The 26,867-nt window shown below is 40.6% G+C and overlaps 2 protein-coding genes across 9 annotated transcripts in view; one reads left to right on the top strand and one right to left on the bottom strand.

The window, feature by feature from the left end:
* Window positions 1–229: 229 nt before the first annotated feature.
* On the bottom strand, window positions 230–12,819 carry rhogb (ras homolog family member Gb). 3 transcript variants are annotated; one of them, XM_037748283.1, is made up of 5 exons: window positions 12,685–12,819; window positions 2,917–3,016; window positions 2,616–2,782; window positions 1,952–2,122; window positions 230–951 (listed from the first exon to the last, which is right to left on the bottom strand). In XM_037748283.1, the coding sequence occupies exons 3-5, from the start codon at window positions 2,742–2,744 to the stop codon at window positions 676–678; spliced, it is 576 nt and encodes a 191-aa protein (XP_037604211.1). In that variant the 5' UTR covers window positions 2,745–2,782; window positions 2,917–3,016; window positions 12,685–12,819; the 3' UTR covers window positions 230–675. The 3 variants fall into 3 exon arrangements, with proteins under 3 accessions (XP_037604211.1, XP_037604212.1, XP_037604213.1); XM_037748284.1 differs by lacking the exon at window positions 12,685–12,819 and adding an exon at window positions 6,448–6,633; XM_037748285.1 differs by lacking the exon at window positions 12,685–12,819 and adding an exon at window positions 6,281–6,318.
* Window positions 12,820–15,929: 3,110 nt separating this feature from the next.
* The window catches only part of LOC119475440 (stromal interaction molecule 1-like), a 40,501-nt gene continuing 29,563 nt past the window's right edge, over window positions 15,930–26,867 (top strand). For 4 of the 6 annotated variants that reach the window (XM_037748139.1, XM_037748141.1, XM_037748138.1 and 1 more), the window contains exons 1-2: window positions 15,931–16,119; window positions 19,014–19,172. In XM_037748139.1, coding sequence (XP_037604067.1) covers window positions 19,016–19,172 — 157 coding nt within the window. In that variant the 5' untranslated portion in view covers window positions 15,931–16,119; window positions 19,014–19,015. Of the gene's footprint in view, window positions 16,120–19,013; window positions 19,173–26,867 lie in introns of all 6 variants that reach the window. The other 2 variants (XM_037748144.1, XM_037748143.1) reach the window with 1 other exon arrangement.

The raw sequence follows: 26,867 nt of genomic DNA, 5'->3' as shown, positions 1-26,867 counted from the left end.
CAGCCTTTGTTCTGACTTATTTTCGGACATATTTTGTCCTTTTTTAGAAGTTAGCATGCAGCTTTAGCTCTGCTCTGTCTAGCTCTGCTTTTCCTGTCAATGTGTGAAACCCAAAGTGTTTCCATCCTTTACTGGATGTGTAGTGTTTACCACGCTGGATTTAACATGTGAGGGTGCAGGTCGTATCCACGCTGACCCTCCAACGTTTGTTTTGGTTGACGGATACGGAACGGATATGACGTCACGTTACTCAAACTACCACAATAAAAGCGTTAACTTCCTTCTACCTCCACATAGACTCAGATGAAGCAGATATATTGATTCTGTTATTAAAACATCTATTTCAAAATTGTACAAATAAAAACGCGATACATCGGTGAGTCGATGCGTTGTGGTCAAAGTTAAAACTAATTTGGGTTCGGCGCACCGTGATGTGTTGGCGAGTGCAAACCGTGTTCTGTGTGAAAGGCCCATAAGCCCCGTAACTTCCCCCGTAATTTAAAAAATAAAAGCCCAAAACTATCTTTTCAAAGATAAAACTCTAAGCAAACATAAAAAAAACACATTTTTATCATAGATTTTCCAAACAGTCTCTCAGGCAGTAATGAGCGCCACTGAAACCCGTCGGTGTTCCCGGGGCTGTGGCGGTCGAAGGCTCGGTCGAAGGCTCGGTCCTTACAGCAGGACGCAGGCCCTCTTGGTGACGGTTGGCTGCGGGTTGAGGTACGCCCTTACGGACTCAGCGAACACGTCCTTTATGCCGTCCTGGTTGAGGGCCGAACACTCCAGGTAGCGCACGGCGTGGATCTGGCGGGCGAGGGCGGCGCCCTGCTGGTGGGTGACGGGCGCCTGGTTCTGCTCCTTCAGCTTCCTCTGAGTCTCGGCGTCGTTCCGGAGGTCGCTCTTTGTGCCGACCAGGAGGATGGGAGTGCCGGGACAGTGATGAGACACCTGATGATGATAATCAAGTTATATGATGAAAGAACGGCTAGAAACTGCTTCGTCTTCTTACTGAGAGTAGCTCCGGTAACGCGTTTCACCTACACGGATGAAATTTGGCAGGTATACGTAACATGTGGAGATGTAAAAAAAAGTCTCTTGGAGGTATACCGTAAATCCGACAGGAAGTCGGCCATTTTGATATTTAGATAATCGTTTTTTTTACCATTTCCAGGCTCTGTACTTTAACGAACTCCTACAGATTTAACCCGATCAACTTCAGATTTGGTCGGTACAATCTAAAGACCTTTGTGGTGAAAAGTTGTTCAAATCTGAGGATTATATATAAAACGGCGTTGACGCGGCGTGGTGGAGAATTTACATGATTCGCCATTAAACGACAAACTGTTGTAACTCGACTGTACTTGGTCCAATCTGCTCCAAACTTGACCTACTTCATAATAGTACAGGCCTGAGGACATCTACATGGCAATACTGACTCATAGTCATAGCGCCACCTACTGGCAACAGGAAGTCAGCGATATGTGACAAACATGAAATTTACATTGTATGGTCTACACTTGATAATGAGCAACATAATGCATGTTTAGCGCCACATAGTGGACACAGGAAGTGGTGAACATTTTGCAATCCCTCATTTCCTGTGCCACTCAATCAACGCAGGAAATAACGTCTAACTTGTGCGTTCAGTGTGCGATGGTCACGGAAATGTAGGGCTGCTTCGACCGGCGTCTCGCAAGTAACAACGACATACGCAAAGGTGCGAGGACTCGATCATCGCTGCTTTATTTCATCTTGAAATGGATAATCAAACAAAAAAACGTATCACATATTTTTCTGCTTTTGCGTTTCTGCGTTTCGCAGTCTGAACGCAACGTTACAAACACTCCTCAGAAGTCATTCAAATGTCTGATTGCTTTACATTTGTTTGCACTTGTTTCAATTCACTTCTGCTTCTTTAATCAGTGCGGTAGGTGTTGTGACCTCTGACCTCTGGATGCCACTTGTGTTTGACGTTCTCGTAGGAGGCGGGGCTCGAGATGGAGAAGCAGATGATGAAGACGTTGGTCTGCGGGTAGGACAACGTCCTCAGCCGGTCGTACTCCTCCTGACCCGCCGTGTCCCACAGGTTCAGACTGATGGTCCTGTTGTCCACCGTTATCTGAACGCACCACGCACACACACAGGTACACACCACACACACACACACACACACACACACAGTCAGGGATCTGTGTATCGGTGTAACTATCATGGTAAAAACATGCTGTTTGGTTCATAACAACAAACACTAATAAACAGATTTCTGTTCTCCCAATATTAACGTATTAATCAATAGTACAAACAGTCTTTAGATGCAATTTAATTTTACAAACAAAAACATCAAACATTCGTTAGTTCAAGCTGCTAAATTGTGATGATTTGCTGCTTTTCTATGTTTTAAATGACAGTTAAACTGAATCTTTTGGGGGTTTTTAACAGTTTGTTCAGACAAAACGAGACATTTGAAGACGTCAACTTGAACTTTAGGAAACTGTGACTTTGAAAACTTGTGATTTTTCACCATTTTATGACGATTAGTCAAGAAAATGGAGGCCAGATGAATGGATAACGGATAATGATGGCGAGCTGCAGACAGACAGACAGACACACACCTGGCTACTGTAGTTGTCGAACACGGTGGGGATGTACTCTTTGGGGAACGCTCCGGTCGTGTAGGAAATGAGGAGGCAGGTCTTCCCCACGGCACCGTCACCCACGACCACACACTTTATACTCTGCATGATGACCTCTGACCTCTGACCTCTGACCCTTCAGCAACCTGCAACACACAACAAGTTTCTTTTCATGTGAACAAGTGAATGCAACACCGTGAACGTCTGCTGGGAGAAACTGACCGTTCTGTTACCATTTATAGTACCATTAATACGTAGACAGTTGTCTGTGTGAGTTTACCTTCAGTGAGTCTGACTGGTTAACTCTTCCCTCTCCGGCTCGCTTCAGTTTCCTTTGGTTAACAGGGTTAGTTCAGAAACACGTGACGTCCATCGTCCTGCTGCAGAGAGGAGGACAGAGAGGAGGACAGAGTTCGTCCTCCGTCAGTATTTGTGTTTATGGAAATGATCTCTGAAGAAGGAAACGGTCTCCAAACAAAACAGAGATGTTATCCTGCACACACACACCCACACCCACACACACACACACACACACACACACACATACACACACAGATTTGAATACCAGCGTGACTCTGACTGAATGTGTTAAAGTCACACACACATGTTGACAACAAACACTGTGTCTTAGTGCTGGCGGGACGCCGACTGACGCTGCCAGGCACAATGAAACCGGAACTCTGCTGAGTGATATGACGCCTGCCACAAGACTCTACGACACACGCTTCATGAGTTATGAAGGGGCGTGGCTAACGTGTTGGGCCAGGGCTATGAGTATATTCTTGCATGGACATGATCTCAGGACTGGACCACCATCATACCTGAGACATTTTGGGCAGATCGGACTATGTACAGTTGAGTTACAACAACTTCCTGTTTCATGGCGAATGGCTCAAAATGGCCGCCACGCCACGGTCAGTTCATTCAGTGAAAACTCACCATTTTAATAACTTTTCATCCTCAAGGTCTTAAGATGGTCCTGACCAAATTTCAAGTCAATCTGATTAAATCTGTAGGAGGAATTCATTAAAGTAAATGCCCTATAAAACGCTAAAAATGGGCGAAAATCGCATATTAAATTAAAAATGGCTGACTTCCTGTTGAGTTTTGGGCGTACGTCCAAGAGGCTTTTTTGTGCGTCTCCACATGTTACATCTGTCTGCCAAATTTCATACATGTAGGTGAAACCGGAGCGAGGGGCTCAATTTTTCCAATGTTCTAGGGGGCGCTAGCGAGTCATTTTGCAACACCCGAGCCCGAGACCCTTAAAATATAAAATGTTTCACCGCATCTGATAAGTGTGCCAAGTTTAACAACTTTTTGAGCATGTTAAGGTCGTCAAAAAGGCGATTCATTTGAGAGAAAAAGAATAATTCCTACAGTTTCAATATGGCCTTCGCTGGCCCAACGCTGTCGGTGCTCGGGCCATAATAATAATAAATCTCAAACTAAGAACAAGACAGAGAGTTGAGTTGCAGATTTAAGTGTCTCTCTCTGTCGGTGTGTTTCTGTGTCAGTAAAAGTCTGTTTCACAGTCACAGTGTGAGTTTCAGTGTTTGTGAAGGAATGATTTCAGTATGTGATCAGATGAACATGATTCTGGTGGATTGTGAGCTGAACAATAACGTAGTGAGTGTGTAGTGTCGTTCTCTCCAGATGTCTGGATAGAGAAAGTGGCTCAGCCCAGACTCTGGGGACGCTGACCCCACCCTCCCCTCTCTGTCTCTGGGCGGAGGTCGGCTGATCTCACTCCTGCTGGAAGCTTTAACCTCTGATCTCACAGCGTTTCACTCTCTCCTGCCGACTCTTCTCTCCTTCACACCTCCTTTAGACGGTACAGTGCTCCTCATTTGCATAAAGTTGAGGTCTCGGCTACTTTATGCAAATCAGGGGGCATCCAACACGACTCGCCGCCTCTAGAAACTCACTAGAAACTATTAAACTAACCGTTGTTGTTCTAAAATAAGTAAGGATGCACCGATACCTTTTTTTCAGAGAAGGTGTGTCGTGCCGCCAGGGCGGGGCTCGGCCCACGTAAAAGACGCCAGAGGTCTGCGGTGATGTCTGCAACCCACCCGACCCGTCTTGAAACACGGACCAAGGAGTCTAACGCACGCGTGAGTCAGAGGGTGCAAGCAAAACCCCGCGGCGCAATGAAAGTGAGGGTCGTGCGCATGCCGGCTGAGGTGGGATCCCGGCCCAGCGGGTCGGGCGCACCACCGTCCCGATAGGACACGAAAGATGCTGACGGGAGGTTAACGTCACGCTGCCGTAAAGTGGTATCGGAGCCGTTTTTTGCGAGTACGAGTACATGAGGACAGTATCAGACCCGTATCGGGTATCGGGTCCGATACTGTGCTCTTGTACTCGTAGTCGTTCTCCGCCCCGGTCGACAGTCGCACTGGGGGCAGGGAGGCCCATCCCTCCCTGGCGGGGAGAGAGGGCGCAGCGAGCCCTTTGTCCCCAGTGTGGCGAGGTCCGAGCGGGGAGCGCTGTAAAGCTGCGGCCGCGAGCCACCTTCGCCCCGAGCCTTTCCAAGCCGACCTAGAGCCGGTGGCGGCGCACCGCCTCGTATGCGGGACTCCCCAGCCTGCCGTGTGTCGCTCACACCCTCCAGCTGGCTGTTAACGAGGCTCTTTTGGCACAGAGAAGTACTCGTATCGGTACTCGGTATCGGCATGTACGTACTTGTACTCGGTCTGAAAAAAAGTGGTATCGGTGCATCCCTCTCTGTGATTGGCCAAAGTCTCCCATCACGGGCTAGATTTTTTAAAGCCTGAAAACAGAGCCATGAGGAGGAGCAGAAACTACCTAGTACTACCCAGTACTACCCAATACCACCCAGTACTACCTAGTACCACCCAGTACTACCCAGTACTACCCAGTACTACCCAGCACTACCTATTAGTATACAAAGTATGCTCTTACATGTATGTGTCACTGATAAAAACAGAATCATATAATATTCTGTAATAATACTGTGAAAGGAGACATTTTGCATAATGAGTACTTTTACTTTTAGTAGATTTTGCTGATAAAACTTCTGTACTTTGAATTCAGGACTTTTACTTCTAGTGGAGTATTTTTAGACTGTGGTATTTCTGGTATTTCTACTTTTACTTCAGTAAAGGATCTGAGTACTTCTTCCACCACTAATAACCACATGTCTAACTGTTAATATTAACACACTGATAACCTGCAGAGTCACTGACAGAAACGTTTCAAGTGTTGTAACGACGCCCTTTTGTAACTCAGATGTAGTTGGGGAAAAAAAGGGAAGCTCTCAGTAGAAACATGTCATTGTGGTTTCATGTTGAAATAAAGCAGCAACAGTAAAGAAAACGGCATGAACTCAGAGGCGTGATGAGTGATCGTCCGTGTCTCTGGTTTCAACACATGCCGCCTAATTATAATCACTGATTCCTTTAAAAGCTACTTAAAGTGAAAGAAGTTTAATGTTACTCAATAAATTACTGTATAACGACGACATCACTTTATATATCAATGTCTCTCAGCAGCAGTCGGTGTTGAAATGTTCAGCTGCAGTTTCTCTGACGTCTACTAGATGCTGCTGTGATAAAACTGTGACTGTGCTGAAGTGAAAACCATCGATCCGTACTTTCCAACCCTCCTAAGAGACTCACGTTTTTCATCGCCTTCTCCCGGTTTCCTCCCGGGTCACAATTCTCCTGTATTTCTACCGATTTATGAAAAAAAAAATCCCTTTTTGTTATCTCAGCTTGTTTCTGGAACTGAACAGTGTATATAATCCATACTGTTTCCACCAAGACGACAATAGAGCTAAACCAACCGTTGTTTCCCGGCAGAAGAGAGCAGTCTATGCTCGCGACACAACGCAGTTTGAGTTCATCGCCCTTTGGTGATGTTATTTTCTTGGACGCCAAATCAGCATTCAAAGATAAAGACCAACTGTAAAAAGCTTTAAGTGTCCAGTGAAAGCAGCCGATCTGAAGGGAAACAGTGAGCTGATAGAGTCAAACTGTGAGAGGAAGAAAGAAGAAAACACGTTGAGGAAAAAGAGGAAGTAACCTGAAACACATTCATTGTGTAAAAGCAACCTTCCTCTCAGTGGGTGTGAGAGATATTTAGGTGTGAATCTGAAACAACACACATTTACTGTTTTGTTTTAATGCCAGTTAATCATTAGCATAGGTTATATGTCACTGGCAAGAGAACATTTGCATGAATCATGACTGGTTGAATGTCAAACTACGAGACGCTGAGCTAAAAAAAAACATTTAAAAATGGCGTCAACGCTTCAGTAAATAACTCAATCAAAACGGGATTGGCTCTCGCCGGTTGTCGTTCACATCGCGTCGGAGGTCATTTGCATAAACTTTCCCAAATGCCTTTTCAATTATTTTAAGCTCACAGTGGTGAAAGAAGTACTCAGATATTTTACTTAAATAAAAGTAGTAATACCACAGTGTGAAAATACTCTGTTGCAACTAAAAATCCTGCATCAAAATATACTTAAAGTACCAAAAGTAAAAGTACTCATTATGCAGAAGGGCGAATTTCAGAATAATAATATATATTATTGGATTATAATTATAGATGAATTAATGTGTTCATCACTTTAATGTTGCAGCTAAAGGTGGAGCTCATTTTAACTGCACTGCTGGGTAGCTTAGCCTACAATATCATTATTTATTTGTTGATATATACATATATATATACATTTTTATATATATATATATATAAAATTTTGGACCAAACCAGGGCTAAAATGCCAGAGAATATTGCACCAAACCAGGGATAGAAGGCCAGAGAATATTGGACCAAACCAGGGCTAAAAGGCCAGAGAATATTGGACTTAACCAGGGATAAAAGACCAGAAAATACTGGACCAAACGGGGAATAAAATGCCAAAGAATATTGGACCAAACCAGGGCTAAAAGACCAGAGAATATTGGACCAAACCAGGGCAAAAATACCGACGACTATTGCACCAAACCAGGGATAGAAGGCTAGAGAATATTGGACCAAACGGGGGATAAAATGCCAAAGAATATTGGACCAAACCAGGGCTAAAAGTCCAGAAAATATTGGACCAAACGGGGAATAAAATGCTAGAGAATATTGCACCAAACCAGGGCTAAAAGACCAGAGAATATTGGACCAAACCTTGGCAAAAATACCGAAGAATATTGCACCAAACCAGGGCTAAAAGACCAGAGAATATTGGACCAAACCAGGGCTAAAAGGCCAGAGAATATTGGACCAAACCAGGGCTAAAAGGCCAGAGAATATTCTACCAAACGGGGGATAAAATGCCAAAGAATATTGGACCAAACCAGGGCTAAAAGACCAGAGAATATTGGACCAAACCAGGGCTAAAAGGCCAGAGAATATTCTACCAAACGGGGGATAAAATGCCAAAGAATATTGGACCAAACCAGGGCTAAAAGACCAGAGAATATTGGGCCAAATGGGGGATAAAATGCCAAAGAATACTGGACAAAGCCAGGGCTAAAAGACCAGAGAATATTGGACCAAACCAGGACAAAAATACCAAAGAATATTGCACCAAATCAGGGCTGAAAGACCAGAGAATATTGGGCAAAACCAGGACTAAAAGACCAGAGGATAGTGGACCAAACGGGGAATAAAACGCAAGAAAATATCGGACATACATACATAAAGGTTGGCCTCTAATAAAAGCATTTCCTCTCTATAGATGAGGGAAATAAAAGCTTTGGCCACAATTTGAAGATTTATGGTGAGTAACGTCCAATACTGTGTCTTCTTCAGGGAGGTAGACTGAAATGTAATCAGTGCCACTGAAGCCAGTTGTCTCCTTCGATATGTCCGTGTTTCAGGAACTAAGAGCTTTGGTTTCGTCTCGTCAGCTGTGTTCTTTTTCTGTATTTTTATTTTATCTGACCCACAGAGGAACCGAGTCATCCCGCAGCTGAAGCTCTGCTGGGAAAACCTCTAAAATTGGAGATATGAGGTTTACAGAATATTTTCACATCTGTGTGGTATTTTTCTGTCTTTCAATAATCAGAAAAACTCCATCTGAGAGGAGAGACACCTGCTCTGCAAAATGAATAACAGCAAACTGTGGGTTATGGTATCTTTAAGGAAAAGAATTAGGTAATATACCATATACACAACTTCAACCAGGTGGTGGACAAAATAGGAAAAAATAAAGTGATTGTGATAAAGTCATAAAGTGTTTACTGAATTTTGCCTTATCGACCTTGTTAACAGAAACATTTTAAACTATTCATATGCACAGGCAGTGAAACACAGGTATACAAACTGGGAGAATATCAAGAGACTACTGGGCCAAACCAGGACTAAAACACCAGAGACTACTGGACCAAACCAGGACTAAAACACCAGAGACTACTGGACCAAACCAGGACTAAAACACCAGAGACTACTGGACCAAACCAGGACTAAAACACCCAAGATTTCTGTACCAAACCAGGACTAAAACTCAAGAGAATATTGGGCCAATCCAGGACTAAAACACCAGAGACTACTGGACCAAACCAGGACTAAATCACCAGAGACTACTGGACCAAACCAAGGATAAAACACTGGAGAATATTGCACCAAACCAGGACTAAATCACAAGAGACTACTGGACCAAATCGAGGATAAAACTCTGGAGAATATTGGACAAAACCAGGATTAATACACCCGAGATTACTGCACAAAACCAGGACTAAAATTCAAGACAATATTGGGCCAATCCAGGACTAAAACACCAGAGACTACTGGACCAAACTAGGACTAAAACACCGGAGACTATTGGACCAAACTGGGGATACAACACTGGAGAATATTGGACTAAACCAGAACTAAAACACTGGAGACTACTGGACCAAATCAGGACTAACACACTAGAGAATATTGGATCCACTGAAAACTAAGACGGCAGAGAATATTGGACCAAACTGAGGTTAAAACACCAAGGAATATTATGCTAAACCGAGACAGAAGTACCAAAGAATATTGGGCCAAACCAGGACTAAAACACCAGAGACTACTGGACCAAACAAGGGCTTAAACAGTTGTCCCACTCTAAGTTCATGTTAGCATGCTAGCATGGTTAGTGTTAACTACCAAACATTAGAGTGTTATAAGGGGGGACAGGTCAGACACACAACCCTCATAGCACAGGAAAACTGTAACTACACAATAACAGTAAGAATAGTGGGTCAAAGTTGAAGCAGGAAGTGGGTCTGTAAACTGCTATGGATGTCTACAACAGACATTTAGGTTTGGCTGAGTCTGACGGAGGCAAAGTCCTCCACATTTACCTTACGCATGCAGCGTTTCCTAACCCCCCCTCACCCTAACAGTCAGACGCCACAGGCCAAAGAGGAACTGGTCTGTGTTGAAACCGAAACAGGAAGGGTTTGTCCGCCCCTGTGTTCATCCAGCAGTAGCATGTGTGAAGGAAAAGAAGTTTGCTGAGACAGTCTGACCAGCAGTTTATATCAATACACTCAAGACATTTATACCAGAGCCACACAAATCCTGGTCTGCTATTCGCTGGCAGGTGTCTGTTGTAAAAGGACACCAAAAACATAGTTCTGGTCTGAAACTCTGGTGATTATGGGACCAAACCAGGGCTAAAACCACCAACAATACTGGATCAAACCGGGGTGAACACACCAGAGACTATCGGACCAAACTAGAACAAAAACAGCCAAGAATATTGGACCAAACCTAGGCTAAAACATATGACAATATTGGACAAAACTTGGGCTGAAACACCAAAGAATATTGGGTCTAACCTGGACTAAATAGCAGAGAATATCAAACCAAACCAGGCCTTAAACACCAGAGAATATCGGGCCAAACCAGGACTAGCATACCAGGCATTATTGGACCAAACCAGAGATAAACACCAGATAATATCGAACCAAACTGGGACTAAAACACCAGAAAATAGCGGACCAAATCAGGACTAAAACACCAGAGAATATTGGGCCAAACCAGGACTAAAACACCAAAGAATATCAGGCCAAACCAGGACTAACATATCAGAATATAGGGCCAAACCAGGACTAAAACACCAGAAAATAGCGGACCAAACCAGGACTAAAACACCAGAGAATATTGGGCCAAACCAGGACTAAAACATCAGAATATGGGACCAAACCGGGGAAAAAATGACAAGGAATATTAGACCAAACCGGGGCTAAAAGACCAGAAAATAGCGGACCAAACCAGGACTAAAACACCAAAGAATATCAGGCCAAACCAGGACTAAAACACCAGAAAATAGCGGACCAAACCAGGACTAAAACACCAGAAAATAGCGGACCAAACCAGGACTAAAACACCAGAGAATATTGGGCCAAACCAGGACTAAAACATCAGAATATGGGACCAAACCGGGGAAAAAATGACAAGGAATATTAGACCAAACCAAGGCTAAAAGACCAGAGAATATTGGACCAAACCAGGACTAACATACCAGAGAATATCAAATCAAACCAGGACTAAAAAAAACACCAGAGAATATCGGACCAAAGCGTGGCTAAAACCAGAGGGAACGCTGGATATAAAATGAGTCATACTTGTGTATTTACAGTTTCTGACAAACGAATGATTCACCGAGTCAGAACTAACTAATATATCTCAATCTCTGACTTCCTGTTTCGTTGTGGGAAGCCTGAAACTGTCCGAACCTGACTGATGTTTCTGATTCAGATCTGACGCTCCGTGTGATGTCATCTCCTTTAGTCCATCATGCTTTTTTTCTTTCCTTCATACCTAATAAGACACAGTACAGTACATTCCTATAATATTCCTATGGTTATTATGAGCTCTATGATAATCTCTATGGTCATTTTAGAGTTAATTATATTCTAGTAGTATTCCCATACTTCTGTTTATTTATGATTATATTCACTGCTCTCATCTACTAAATCAAGATTATTCATTTTAATTCATTACTTTTAAATTAATCACTGAATTTAGTCAATAATAAAAAGCCGAAATAACACTAAATGTCCATTTTAAGTTTCACTTTATACCCACTACTTTCTTCTATTATATTCTGTAGTATTTCTGTGATATTGTAATATTTACTTAAACACATTGCCTATATTTTTACAATAATATTTCTATAGTTAAAGTATAGATATGTTATTACTTTATCTGGTAAAATATTTATCTTTATAATCTCCACTGTTACATCATTGTAGTATTTATATTTATATTTATATTAATATTTATATTATGATATACCTGAAGTTTAAAGTTCATATATAGGTTAGTACTCCGATGATATTATTATAGTAATACTGCAGTATTATTATAGATATTTGCTTATAATATTCATGTACTATTACAGATGTTATTTCACTTTATACCCACTACTTTCTTCTATTAAATTATGTAGTATTTCTGTGATATTCTAACATTTACCTATATTATATATATATATATATATTTGAGATATATATATATATATATATAAAATAAATATAAACTATATATATATATATATCTATATATAATATAGATATATAATATTAAAGTTCATATATAGGTTAGTAGTCCGATGATATTTTTATAGTAATACTGCAGTATTATTATAGATATTATCTTATAATATTCATGTACTATTACAGATGTTATTTCCCTTTATAGCCTCTACCTTGTTGTAGTACATCCTGTAGTATTTCTGTGATATTATTCTAGTTATTTATAATATGATAAATACTTTTACATTGAAACAAGAAGTGAGTGACAGAAACACGCACACGTACACACACACACACACACACACTGGGAGTGGTCGCACTTCATCTCCAGCTTCCTGCAGCAGCTTCAACACAAACACACAAACTAACTATCTGATCAGGTTATTGATCCGCTGGAGGAGCCATCGATCAGCTGATGACGGGAATTAAACCCCCCCTGATCAATAACCTGATCAATAACAGGCTGAAAGTTTGGATAGAGAGAGGAAACACACACACACACACATACACGCACACACACACACACGCACACACGCAGAGCACCGGGCGGATGAGCAGCAGACACTCACCGGTCATCAGTCCTCCTCTCCGGCAGCACAGCTCCACTCAGACCCGCTGCCGCTCTGACTGACTGTGACCGTGTGTTTGTTGTGTGTGTGTGTGTGTGTGTGTGTGTGTGTGTGTGTGTGCGTGTGCGGGCGGAGCTTGTGATGAAGAGGAGGAAGTCCGAGCGGAGAGAGAGAGAGGAAGAGGAAGTGGTGGAGTTAGAGGAAGTTTACAATGTGTGTGTGTGTGTGTGTGTATGTATTTGTGTTTGTGTGCGTGCGTGCGTGCGCGTGCGTGTTCAGTTCAGTCCAGTTCAGTTCAGACAACTTTATTTATCCCCAAGAGGGAAATTCATTTGTAGCAGTCCCAGTCTATACATCCATATATACATACATCCACACATCCATACATCCATTCATCCATTCATACATCCATTCATCCATTCATCCATTCATCCATCCACACACACAACAGAACCAACCAATAATAAATTAAGTCAAAGGAAACATATTAAAGGCGTGGGGCAGTTGGAGGGACAAGTTACAATAAGAACCATATAAATACACAGCATTATGGCAATAAAAGCCAAACAATAAATAAGAACAACATATTTTAAAGGGACTGTTTGTAAGAATCATAATGTGTTGTTAACAGCTTCACCTGTGTCCGTTAAGTCAACTAAAGTCAGCGTCCTGTTGCTGGCGCTTGTGCTCGCTCTACATAGACATGAAGGAGCATCACTCAACACAGTGAGGCGACACACGTCAGCTAAAAGCACAATATCACTCTATATTTCAGCTGCTTGGCAGTAATGTTAGCTGACCAGACCAAGGTCTCTCCATGAATCAATGCTGATCCTAGTGTTGGCTTTTCCCGCCTCAGCCTCCCGACCGCGGCCGGAGGGAACGGGGGAGACGTCGGAGTTTTGGTGGGAGACGATAACGTTTCTCTCTGCGGAGCCCCGTCACTTCACAAGACACGGGAAACCTCTGTTGGTCTGGAGGAGCTGCAGCAGTTATTTCTGCACAAACGTCCACTGAACATTCACTAGATATTCTCAGAGCTAAACTAACTCTTCTGCAGTGTGGAGTGAGCAGCATGCACGGGAGAGGTGGAGAGAGAGAGAGAAGGAGCGTGGTGTGTGAGTGAAGGCAGAAGAGGAGCGGTCTGAACAGCGTAGCAACACGCGACTGGCATGAGAAACCGACCCGGTAGATTTATACGTGTAAAAAGTAACAACCAGTCCCTTTAAAGTTCCTCTAGAAAACAGTCATTTAAAGGGTATGGTCTGTGTTCAGCAGCTGAACAGCAGAAGGGATAAAGGATTTGTTCTGAGCTGCACCTCCTCTCTCTGGCCGCAGGATGGCGTCATCACACCGGTGCGTCACACAGATGAGGCCTTCATGGTCTGTCAGAAATTAGACAACCAGGATAGAAAATTAAGAGGAGAGAACCTGCAGCTGATTTTACTTCATGAGCCTGAAACTTTACCAACACATAGTCGTTCTTATCATGTCTTATTTATTCATATTTACTAATATATGTGTTGTTTTGGACTTCCATTGATTTAATATTCAGATTATAAATTAAACTATTAGTCAGTTAATCGTGATAGTAATGAAGTAATCATTTAGGTCATTTTTTCAGGCCTCTGCACATTTCTTAGGTTAAAAAATATTTAAGTATTTATTTTTTCGCACTCAATATTCTCCATAAAAGATGCCTGGCTTGAGCAACAAGATTTTTTAAATCATTTTATTATTCTTTTTTTTTTTAGTGAATTAGATATGGGGATGAAAATGCACGCACAGTACTACATTTATTTATAATAAAGTGTGAGGTCTTTGTCAACAAAAGATAATTTTCTAGTCAGGTGGTCTGGATTGATATAAATATGTAAATATTATTTGTGGATTTTATGTCCCTTCGTGGACGTTTTGCTTCTGTCTGTTTTTATTCCCTTTCATGGTCATTTTGCGTCTCTTTGTGGTCATTTTGTGTCTTTGTGTCATTTTGTGTCCCATCGTGGTCATTTTGTGCCCTTTTGTTGGTAAATTTTTCTCTTTGTTGTCATTTTGTGTCTTTGTGTCGTTTTGTGTCCTTTCATTGTCATTTTGTGCCCCTTTGTGGTCATTTGTCTCTTTGTGGTCATTTTGTGTCCCATCGTGGTCATTTTTTGCCCTTTTGTTGGTAAATTTTTCTCTTTGTGGTCATTTTGTGTCCCTTTGTGGTCCATTTGCAACTCTTTGTGATCATTTAGTGTCCTTTTGTGATCATTTTTTGCCCGTTTGTGGGCGTTTTGTGTCCCGTCGTGGTCATTTTGCGTCTCTTTGTGGTCATTTTGTGTCCCATCGTGGTCATTTTGCGTCTCTTTGTGGTCATTTTGTGTCCCATCGTGGTCATTTTGCATCTCTTTGTGGTCATTTTGTGCCCCATCGTGGTCATTTTGTGCCCTTTTGTTGGTCATTTTGTCTCTTTGTGGTTATTTTGTCTTAATTTGTGGTTGTTTTGTGTTCATTTGTGATCATTTTTTGCACCTTTGAGGTCATTTTGTGCCCTTTTGTTGGTTATTTTGTGTCTTTGTGGTCATTTTGTGTCCCTTTGTGATGATTTTGTGTTCTATCGTTGTCATTTTGCATGTCTTTGTGGTCAATTTGTCTCTTTGGGATCATTTTGCGTCCCTTTGTGGTCCATTTGCAACTCTTTGTGATCATTTAGTGTCCTTTTGTGATCATTTTTTGCCCGTTTGTGGGCGTTTTGTGTCCCATCGTGGTCAATTTGTGCCCTTAAATTTGTCTCTTGGTGGTAATTTTGTGTCCCTTTGTGGTCATTTTGCATCTCTTTGTGGTCATTTTGTGTCCCATCGTGGTCATTTTGCGTCTCTTTGTGGTCATTTTGTGTCCCATCGTGGTCATTTTGCATCTCTTTGTGGTCATTTTGTGCCCCATCGTGGTCATTTTGTGCCCTTTTGTTGGTCATTTTGTCTCTTTGTGGTTATTTTGTCTTAATTTGTGGTTGTTTTGTGTTCATTTGTGATCATTTTTTGCACCTTTGAGGTCATTTTGTGTCCCTTTGTGATGATTTTGTGTTCTATCGTTGTCATTTTGCATGTCTTTGTGGTCAATTTGTCTCTTTGGGATCATTTTGCGTCCCTTTGTGGTCATTTTGCATCTCTTAGTAGTCAAGATTAATTGAAGTTTTTTTTCATTGTGTTCTCTGAATTCGGAGCTTTCTGCGGGTCCCTGAACGCACCAGGCGGAACTCCTCGTGTGTGTGCGCGTGGGGGGTTTGGGTTTTCAGCAGCAGTTTGCTGAGTTTGAGTCTTCGGGCGGAGAAACGAGGAACAAACTGTCTTTATCTTTACCATCACTCTGAAGACTCTCTATCGATCAGTTAGCAGTCTGATCGATCAGCTGATCCGATCAGATCGATGGATTAGAGGAGCAGCTGCTGCAGAGGTGAGATCAGACTCTGTAAACTCTTTAATCTGTGTTTCTGCTCTGAGGAGGGAAACCTGCTTTCAGGGTGTGAAAGTGAACAGCTGTCTGACCTCTGACCTCCTGACAGACAAATACACTTTATTATTAATAACAACAATAATAATAATAATAATGTAAGAAGAAGAAGTTTATAGAAGCAGATCAATGAGATAAATCACTGGAGTATTGATCATTTAGTGATGCCGGTCACATGCTGCTGCAGGTGAGGCTAGTTTGTACTATTACAGATGTTATATCACTTTATACCCGCTGCTTTCTTCTATTAAATCCTGTAGTGTTTCTGTTATATTCTAATATTTACTTTGACATAATGATTATAATATTATTCCTATAACTCCTGACTGAATGACTTTAAGGCTCAGCAGTTGATTTTCTGGTTCTGTGTGATTGGGATCAACAGGAGACAGTGAACGCCTCATGTTTGTTCTTCAGATCAACATTTAAATGATTTTCTGAGTCAGACTTTGTTCTGTTTGTGTAAATATTGTCTGAAAGGTGGTCAAGACTAGACAACAGAAGTATCACCTGTTTAGATCTGAATTCAGCTTATTGAAATGAAAGGTTTGAATGTTTGAATTAAGAAAATATATAATTTACTGTAAATTAAAGGGACTGTTTGTAAGAATCAGAAATGTGTTGTTAACAGCTCCACCTGTGTCCGTTAAGTCAACTAAAGTCAGCGTTGTGTTTGCACTTGTGCTCGCTCTACATAGACATGAAGGAGCATCGCTCAACACAGTGAGGAGACACACGTCAGCTAAAAGCACAATATCACTCTATATTTCAGCTGCTTGGCAGTAATGTTAGCTGACCAGACCAAGGTCTCTCCATGAATCAATGCTGATCCTAGTGTTGGCTTTTCCTGCCTCAGCCTCCCGACCGCGGCCGGAGGGAACGGGGGAGACGCCGGAGTTTTGGTGGGAGACGATAACGTTTCTCTCTGCGGAGCTCCGTCACTTCACAAGACACGGGAAACCTCTGTTGGTCTGGAGGAGCTGCAGCAGTTATTTCTGCACAAATGTCCACTGAACATTCACTAGATATTCTCAGAGCTAAACTAACTCTTCTGCAGTGTGGAGTGAGCAGCATGCACGTGAGAGGTGGAGAGAGAAGGAGAGAGAGAAGGAGCGTGGTGTGTGAGTGAAGGCAAGCAGAGGAGCAGAGGAGCAGAGTACAGCAGAGACTCCGGTCCTGGAGACCAAAGCTACGGTCTCCCCCGCGTCCTCCGACCGCGGCCAACACTGTTTAACAGCTTCACTAGATACAACCAAGAGGTTTTGGTGCTTCACTGCAGTTTGTGTTGGAGTCTGAGTCTGAACAGCGGAGACACACGAGAGAGCATGAGACACCGACCAGCAATGATTTATACCTGGAACAAGTTACAAACAGTCCCTTTAAGTTTTTTTAAATGTCACAACTTGAAATTTAAGAACTCAAAGAGATGTATTCAGACCACATAAACATAGATATTCCAGGGCTATAAATTATTTAAATTCAGCATTATAGGTGTTCCGTTGCTGCCAAGATTCAAATCATTATGGAAATGATTTGGATAACAACATAGTGAAGCGTCCTCCTCTAATAACGGCTCCAGAGAGGGTCAGAGGTCGGTGGCTTTCTAGTATCCTGGATGGAGTACTGAACTACCGGGTCTACCGGGTCTACCGGGCCTACCGGGTCCACCGGGTCTAGACTCAGAGGCCCGGGACCAGAACCTTCGTATGAAGTGATTGTTAACATGTTGGAAAGTCAATTAATCGACCACAAAGAGACACAAAACTACTATAGAGACACACAACGTCTCAAAGACACTCAAAACTACAATAAAGAGACACAAAACAACTTTAATGAGACTCAAAACGAGTTTAAAGAGACGCAAACTAACCACAGAGACTCAAAACTACCGTAAAGAGACAAAACTACTTTAATGAGACACAAAACGACTACATAGAGATGCAAAATTACCACAAAATGACTCAAAACGACTATAAAGGAGGCACAAATCAACCACAGAGACTCAAAACAACCACAAAGACCTTCAAAACAACTATAAAGAGACACAAAACAACTTTTAAGAGATGCAGAACAACCTCGAAGAGACTCAAAACAACTATAAAGAGACACAAAACAACCACAAAGACACTGAAAACTACAATAAAGAGACACAAAACAACTTTAATGAGACACAAAACGACTACATAGACATGCAAAATGACTACAAAGAGACTCAAAACAACCACAAAGACACTCAAAACAACCACAAAGAGACTCAACACAACTATAAAGAGACTCAAAACGGGCTTAAAGAGATGCAAACCAACGACAGAGACTCAACACAACCACAAAGACACTCAAAACAACCACAGAGACTCAAAACAACCACAAAGACACTCAAAACAACCACAAAGAGACACAAAACAACCACAGAGACTCAAAACAACCACAAAGACACTCAAAACAACCACAAAGACACTCAACGCAACCCAAGACACTCAAAACAACCACAAAGACACTCAAAACAACCACAAAGACACTCAACGCAACCCAAGACACTCAAAACAACCACAAAGAGACTCAAAAAACACAAAGACACTCGAAACAACCACAAAGACACTCAACGCAACTATAAAGAGACTCAAACATCTTAAAGGAGATGCAGAACGACCACGCAGAGACTCAAACATCTTAAAGGAGATGCAGAACGACCACGCAGAGACTCAAACATCTTAAAGGAGATGCAGAACGACCACGCAGAGACTCAAAACAACTACGAAGTGATATAGACTGCTTTTATTTTGAAAATATTTGACATGTGAACAGATGTTTGAACTCCTCCTCCTCTCTCTCTGCAGACATGGAGGGTGTGTGTGTGTGTGTGTTGCTGGTGTGTGTGCTGAGTGTGTGTGTCGGGGCTCACAGTTCGTTGGACGGCGGTGACCACGCCCACCAGGACCCCCATCATCATCATCATCACCATCATCATCTGGTTTCCAACGGCAACGCAGCCTCAGGTAGGAAACACCCTTCCTCTCTGTCTGTGTGTGTGTCTGTCTGTGTTTCCATGGAGACGTTGATGGTCCCCAGAGGATGAATCCACTCAGAAATCATAGAAATCAAATGTAGCAAAAATAATATTCAAATAAATGTAGCCATTAATTAATTGATACAAATGTGTTTTAATTTGTGACTTTATTTATTTATCTTTGTATTAATTCCCTTATTTATGTACTCTTCTGTTTAATTTTCCATTTTATTTATTTATTTATTATTATTATTATTTACATTTATTTATTTATTTTTGCATTTTTATATTTTTTCATTTATATTTATTTTTAAATGTAGAAATGCATAGAGAAATGTAAAAAGAAAAAAAAAACAGAAATAAATAATTTGGGGTAAATAAATAAGGGGTGAAATGCAACGGGAAAATCATGCAGAAATAAATAAATAAATATATAAATGCATAAATACATACATTTCAAAATAAATATAAAATAAGTAAATAAAAATAAATGCAAAAATAAATAATAAATGTAAAAAAATAATAAAAATAAATAAATACATACATTGAAAAATATGAAATAAATAAATGTAAAAAGCAATATATAAATACATGTAAGAAAAATAATAAAATAAATTAATAAATACGTACATTTAAAAATAAATATAAAAGAAAAATAAATACTAACTAAATATATAAATAAAAAGTAAACGCAAAATTAAATAAATAAATGTAAAAAAATAAAAAAAATAAGGCAATGAATATAAAAGATAAGAATAAATAAAGAAGCATATTAAAATAAAATATCAATTTATGTCACAATAATTTCATTTATAATTGTCAACATTTATTTTTAATATTATTTTTGCTACATTCTATGACATATTTATTTATTTATTGAGTCATTTATTTATTTATTAATTTATTTAATTTATTTTTTATTACATAGTTCTATTTGCAGCTACTAAACGTGAAGGGTTTTTCTCTTTCGTTTTCCTTTCAGCAGTCTGATAAGTATAGATCTTGTTCTTGAGAAAAGACGACGGCTGTTTCTCTGTTTGTGGTTTTTACATCACAAGAGAGAAAGACACAGTGTGGTTATAGTACTTCTACTTCTACTGCAGTAAAGGACCGGAATACTTCCTCCACCACTGGAGAGATTATACTACTATATCATCACCTCCTGTCAGCTGAAAACTCCCATCACCAGTTTAATCTGTCCTCAAGTTTAACATTAAAGCTGGTGTGTGTGTGTGTGTGCGTGTGTGTGTGCGTGCGTGCGTGTGTGTGTGTGCAGCAGAGATAGCGTAGGAGCTCGCAGCTTGCCACAACTTCCTGGAGGAGACAGAAATAGACTTTGTCTCTGCTTCGTTTAGAGGAGACTTGGGCTGCGTTCGAATAGTCCTTTTCTCTCTGGGAGGTTCATAACGGAGTGAAACGACCCGGAAGAACCTCAGGAGCAGCCGACATGAGAGCTGTTAGAGTCCTCTAGAGCAGGGATCAGCAACCTTTACTATCTAAAGAGACATTTAGGCAAATAAAACATAAATAATAATCTGTCTGGAGCCGCAAAACATGTGATCATTGTGATGAAGGTAACACAGTTTATAGTCTAAGTATATAGTATATCAGTCCAATGCAGTGAGGGCCAAAGAGACAATGTACTACGGAGTATTAGGGCCACATTGAGGGAAAAAACATCTGAGATTTACACAATAAAGTCAGAATATTACGAGAAATAAAGTCGAAGGAGCGCTGGTAAAGCAGCACCTTCTGTAGTCCGTCTTCAGAACATTGTAGTTTCACCACGGCAGCATGACGTCACTAACATCCGCCGCCGTCGCATCATCATCCTCATCCTCCTCATCCTCATCATCATCATCATCATCACGGAGCTTCTAGTGAAAGAGCAGTCAGAGTCTCTGAACACCACGGTTGTCTTTTCCTGAGTCCTTCTGAATTCTCCTTGTCATCTTTCCTTGACCTCATGACGTTCTCCATCGAGGTCAAGGAGAAGTGGTCAGGAAAAGATGTTAGGTCTAAGAGCCACTGAGAAGAGAGTAGAAACTCCATACGTCACGTCTTAAACTATAAAAGATAGATAGATTGATAGATAGATAGAATTAAATGATTGTGTTACAGCTGCAGGTTTTACAGGCCATGCACAGAAACAGTAAATAAAATGTACATATCAACACTAAAGAAACATATCTATAGAATACACAATATATATAAAGAATATTGGAATAAATATACCCGACTACTAACATAAGAAATCTAAAATATAAATATAGAATAACCCTCTATATACATTAGCAAAGTGTGCAATTTACAATGTTTTGTTTTTAAATAAAAAATAATAAAAGCAATAAAATAAATAATAATAATAAAAGCAATAAAATAAAGAAATAATAATAATGAAATAATAATAAAAGCAATAAAATAAATAAGAAGAAAAGAATAATAAGAAAAAAATAAAATAAATAATAAGAAAATAATAATAATAAATAAAATAAATAATAATAATAATACAAATAAAATAATAATAAAATAAATAATAATAAAATAACAAAAGCTTTTACAGTTCATTTAAAAAACGAATTACTAGACACACTACTCAGGGCTGAAAAAAGTCTTCAAACTTTTAATTTTCAAGTAAAAATTAGTAATTTAAATAATTTTATTAACAGGTAATTCCCTAAAATCTGCTAGAATAGATCATCAGTCAAAGATAAGTCCAGGACTAGCTTACATCCAATAGACATTTTTATATTGTTTTGACGGTATATATGGTCATATTGCCCAGCCCCAAGGTGCATGATGGGAAGTGAAGTTTTCCTGGCGTGTTGGCGTTCGTTCAGACTGAGCTGATGTTCAGCGTGTGACTTTGCCTTCGACCTTCCTCCTGTTTTAATTCTATTATGATGTCGGTATATTTTTATCCTCACAGCTGCTGATCTTAATCCTCAGACTAAACTCGGACCTTTAGCTGACGCTGCCTGCTCACCTGTCACTCTCTCTCTGTCCTGCACCTCTCCTCTGTCTTCTGCTGTGGTGCGGCGGCCGTCACGCTGGATGAAGGGGGAAACTTAAGCTGGTTTTATACCGGGCTCAGTGGGCTCAGTGGGCTCGGGGTGCTAACAGCAGATACAGAGACTGTATATATCTATAGCTTTTAATTTGTTGTTCCGCATCAGATTTCAGCCGACAGGATGTACACGGTGCTGCTGCTGTTGAACGCAGCCTCCGCTGTGGTTGGGTCAGACAAACTGGAGACAACGAAGCCCCCCCCCCACCGCCGCCACTATTTAAAATAGTTTGAGTTTTTTAGTCTGTACAGTATGTACAGCACAACACACACTATAATGTCACTATAGACACAGTGAGTTACACTGAGGGCTGTTCCAAATGAACCTTAAAGGGAGATTAGTCAAGTATTTAATCCTCTTATCAACATGGGAGTGGACAAATATGCTGCTTTATGTAAAATGTATGTATATATTTATTATTGTAAATCAATGAACAACACAGATCAATGACAGATATTGATCCAGAAACCCTCACAGGTACTGCATCTAGCATAAAACAATATGCTCCAATCATAACATGTCAAACTGCAGCCCAACAGGCAACAACAGCTGTCAGTGTGTCAGTGTGCTGACTTGACTATGACTTGCCCCAAACTGCATGTGATGATCATAAAGTGGGCATGTCTGTAAAGGGGAGACTCGTGGGTATCCATAGAACCCATTTACATTCACTGATCTGGAGGTCAGAGGTCAAGGGACCCCTTTGAAAATGGACATGACAGTTTTGGGATATTTTTCCGACTTTTTATTGAACATTATTCTGACTTTTTCTGACTTTTTTTCCAGACTATTTGGGACTTTTTTTTAAATTTTTCTGACTTTTATTGAACTTTTTTTCTAACTTTTTTCAGACATTTTAAAAATAAAATTTCAGAAATTTTTCTGGCTTTTTTTTTTGTACATTTTTAAACATTTTTTCAGAAATTTTTTCAGACTATTTAAAAAAAAGAATTCAGACATTTTTCTGACTATTTATTGGACGTTTTTCTGACATTTCTTTTGGACAAACGCCCTCACATATTCACTGATCTGGAGGTCAGAGGTCAAGGGACCCCTTTGAAAATGGCCATGACAGTTTGTCCTCGCCAAAATTTAGCATATGTTTGGAGCGTTATTTAACCTCCTTCACAACAAGCTAGTATGACATGGTTGGTACCGATGGATTCATCAGGTTTAATAGTTTCATATGATACCAGTATCTTCACTCTGGCTTTAAAACTGAGTCCGCTACAACTTAAAAACCACAAGTTGAGTTAAAAAAATTAGCGGCGTTAAAACAAATTTGCGTTAACTTTGACAGCCCTAGTTTTTATCCTATATTAGTTTACGTTTAGTCAAAGTGGCACCATTAAAAGTATGTAGAATGATTTATTAGCAGCTCCTGTTTGTAATATACTCATTGATGTACAGACTACTATCACTGGATTCATTTGATACTGAAGAAAACCTAAAAACACGTCTGTTCTGAGGCAAGTTCTGCAGTTTTAAGAAGCTTTGTTCTTTGATTTTGAAGCAGATTTATGGATGTTAATTCACAATAGATACTGGAGATGTTTATATCATCTGGAAGTGTAAGTCACACTAAATATGAGAATATGTGAGTCTCGTCTGTGTGTTTAGATTTGACTGAGTTATGACTCCGAGAAGGAATACCATGTTTGAAACAAATTGTGGCAAACTACAATAACTAACTCAGTATTTTAAACGTCTCACGATCAGGAAAAAACGACCACATGCACACGAGGAATATAAATAGTACCTTTTAGTTGAGGAGTAATCATGCTCTAAGTTTCGGAAGTGCAGTTCCTATAATTTGGGGTCTCTGTGGGATGTAAACAGGAAGTATAATGTTAGTTTGTTCCGCTGTCGGCCCGTTTGTTTAGGCTATATGTTTGTTTATGGTCTCCATTAAAAGAATGCAGAATGATCTATTAGCAGCTCCTGTTTATAGTGAACTCATTGATGTACAGAAAACTATCACTGGATTCATTTGACACTGAAGAAAACCTAAAAACATGTCTATTCTGAGGCAAGTTCTGCCGTTATAAGGAGCTTTATTTCTGTTTTTTCTAAGTGGATTTATGGACGTTTATCTTGATAGATATAATAACATCAAGTGTAAGTCACACTGAATATAAAACTATGTGTATCCCGTGTGTGTGTTGAGATCTGACTGAGTTGTGACTCTGAGAAGAAGTAGTTTAAGTACCTTAATAAGTCATCGGTCCAAACTACAGTTACTGACTTCCTGAACACCTGCACGCACCTGTCCGTCCCCCCCCACACACACCCAGTATCTCTGAGCCTCACGTCCTCCGCCCAACACATTCAACATCCAACTCTCCCAGTTCAAACCAACTGAACCAGTTGGATCTCAACTGCTAGAGCTGCAGCATGTAAACCTGTCTGGTCTCTAATCTGTCCTAATATTTACCCAGAGAGCTTAGAGGCAACACACACACACACACACACACACACACACACACACACACACACACACACTGCTGCAGGTTTACTGTCACAGTTATCTTCAGTGTGAACAGCTGATATTTATACTCAGATCTGAATCATCTGACATCTGGAACAGCTGCTGCTCCATCAGTGCTAAGAAACTAAACGTAAGGAGGTCAAAGGTCTGCAAAGGTAGAAGAAGAAGAAGAAGTGTTTACTTAGAGATAAAGAACTGGTACTACCTTTTAAAAACACTTCATGAAAAGAGTCTACAGAGTCTTTGGTGTCTGAGTCGTACCGAACACACCCACGTAGCCACGAGACGTTTCGTCACCGGCTCATTTCACCGAGATCACACGTTTTGGGCGTCGCATGCATGCCGTCTGCACATGTGCAGAACACGTACGAGCATGCAGACAGAGAGAAGTGCTGTCTGCAGCCGGGTGGTGTTGCAGCATTTCACTGAATATGAGAGTGAGAAGTGTGAATGTGAAACGTTATTTGGTCGGGAAAAAGTGGATTCACCTACAGTATCTGTCAGGATTTAATGTTTTTAAGATTTTGAAATGTTTTTAATGCCAGAATGGATATATCTGCTTCATCTGAGTCTCTGTGGAGGCAGAAGGAAGTTAATGCTTTTATTGTGGTAGTCTGAGTAACGTGACGTCATATCCGTTTCGTATCCGTCAACCAAAACAAACCTCAGAGAGTCTAAAACGTTGGAGGGTCAGCGTGGATACGACCTGCACCCTCACATTTTAAATCCAGCGTGGTAAACACTACACATCCAGTAAAGGATGGAAACACTTTGGGTTTCACACATTGACAGGAAAAGCAGAGCTAGACAGAGCAGAGCTAAAGCTGCATGCTAACGTCTAAAAAAGGCCAAAATATGTCCGAAAATAAGTCAGAACAAAGGCTGAAAAAAGTCAGAAAAAAAGCTGAAATATGTCTGAAAATGTTTTAAAGAAGGGGTTCGAAAAAAGGCAGAAAAAATGCCAAAGTATGTTTGAAAATAGGCTGAAAATAGTCAGAAAAAAAAGTCAGAAAAAAGCTGAAATATGTCCGAAAAAAGGCAGAAAAATGCCAAAGTATGTCAGAAAAGAGGCCGAAATATGTTCAAACAAAAGTCTGATATATGTCCGAAAAAAAGCCAAAATATGTCTGAAAATGTTTTTTAAAAAAAGGCTGAAATATGTCAGAAAAAAGGCCGAAAAAATGCACAAGTATGTCCGAAATATGGCCCAAAAAAAGGCAGAAATATGTTCAAACAAATGGCCAAAATATGTCAGAAAAAAGTCTGAAAAAGCTGAAATATGTCTGAATTTCTTTTTAAAAAAAGACTGAAATGTGTCCGAAAAGAGGCAGAAAAATGCCAAAGTATGTCCGAAATATGGCCCAAAAAAATTCCCAAAATAGGCCGATATATGTCTGAATAAAAGTCGGAAAAAGTTAGCAGGAAACGTTATCGTATGGCGGTAACGTGGCGATCGAGTAAAAGTCCCTAGAAGTGAATGATTCAACTTTCTCCACCGGTCTAGAGTTAAAAAAGGAATCACAATAAATCGTAATATCGAATCACAATACTTAAAAATCGCACTACATATCGAATGGTAAAGTACACACTAAGCTACAACGCTAACGCTCTCTTTCGTCTCATGTTACCCGGCGCTGACCGTCACTGTCATCAGTTAAAACGTCTCCAGTTGGCGGCGGCGGCGAGTCATATCAGCTCTGTTGTCATTAACTTGAGACAAACAGACAATGAAGATCTGAGCTCCTCTCTAACACTCTCTCTCTCTCTCTCTCTGACACTCTCTCTCTCTCTCTCTCTCTCTCTGACACTCTCTCTCTCTCTCTCTCTCTCTCTCTGACACTCTCTCTCTCTCTCCCTCTCTCTCTCTCTCTCTCTCTCTCTCTTCCTCTCTCCTCTCTCTCTCTCTCTCTCTCTTCCTCTCTCCTCTCTCTCTCTCTCTTCCTCTCTCCCTCTCTCTCTCTCTCTCTCTCTCTCCCTCTCTCTTGGCTGAGCGGTCGTTCATGCAGAGACTCTCAGACACGTTCTGGAGGCTGAAATGACCAAATGTAGGCATGAATGAAGTAATTCACTCTGATCCTGTTTAAACCGTTGTCATGACGACGGCAGCAGCAGCAGCGGGAGAACCTGA

Source organism: Sebastes umbrosus, chromosome 17 (genome assembly GCF_015220745.1).
Source record: "Sebastes umbrosus isolate fSebUmb1 chromosome 17, fSebUmb1.pri, whole genome shotgun sequence".
NCBI lineage: Eukaryota > Metazoa > Chordata > Actinopteri > Perciformes > Sebastidae > Sebastes > Sebastes umbrosus.
This window is presented reverse-complemented; position numbering and strand designations above follow the sequence as displayed.

Excerpts from the sequence above, each read along its gene's own strand:
- rhogb (XM_037748283.1), bottom strand. The coding sequence starts at position 2,744 with ATGCAGAGTATAAAGTGTGTGGTCGTGGGTGACGGTGCCGTGGGGAAG. Across the intron at positions 2,123-2,615 it reads TCGACAACTACAGTAGCCAG|ATAACGGTGGACAACAGGAC; the intron begins GTGTGTGTCTGT and ends TGGTGCGTTCAG. Across the intron at positions 952-1,951 it reads AACACAAGTGGCATCCAGAG|GTGTCTCATCACTGTCCCGG; the intron begins GTCAGAGGTCAC and ends TATCATCATCAG.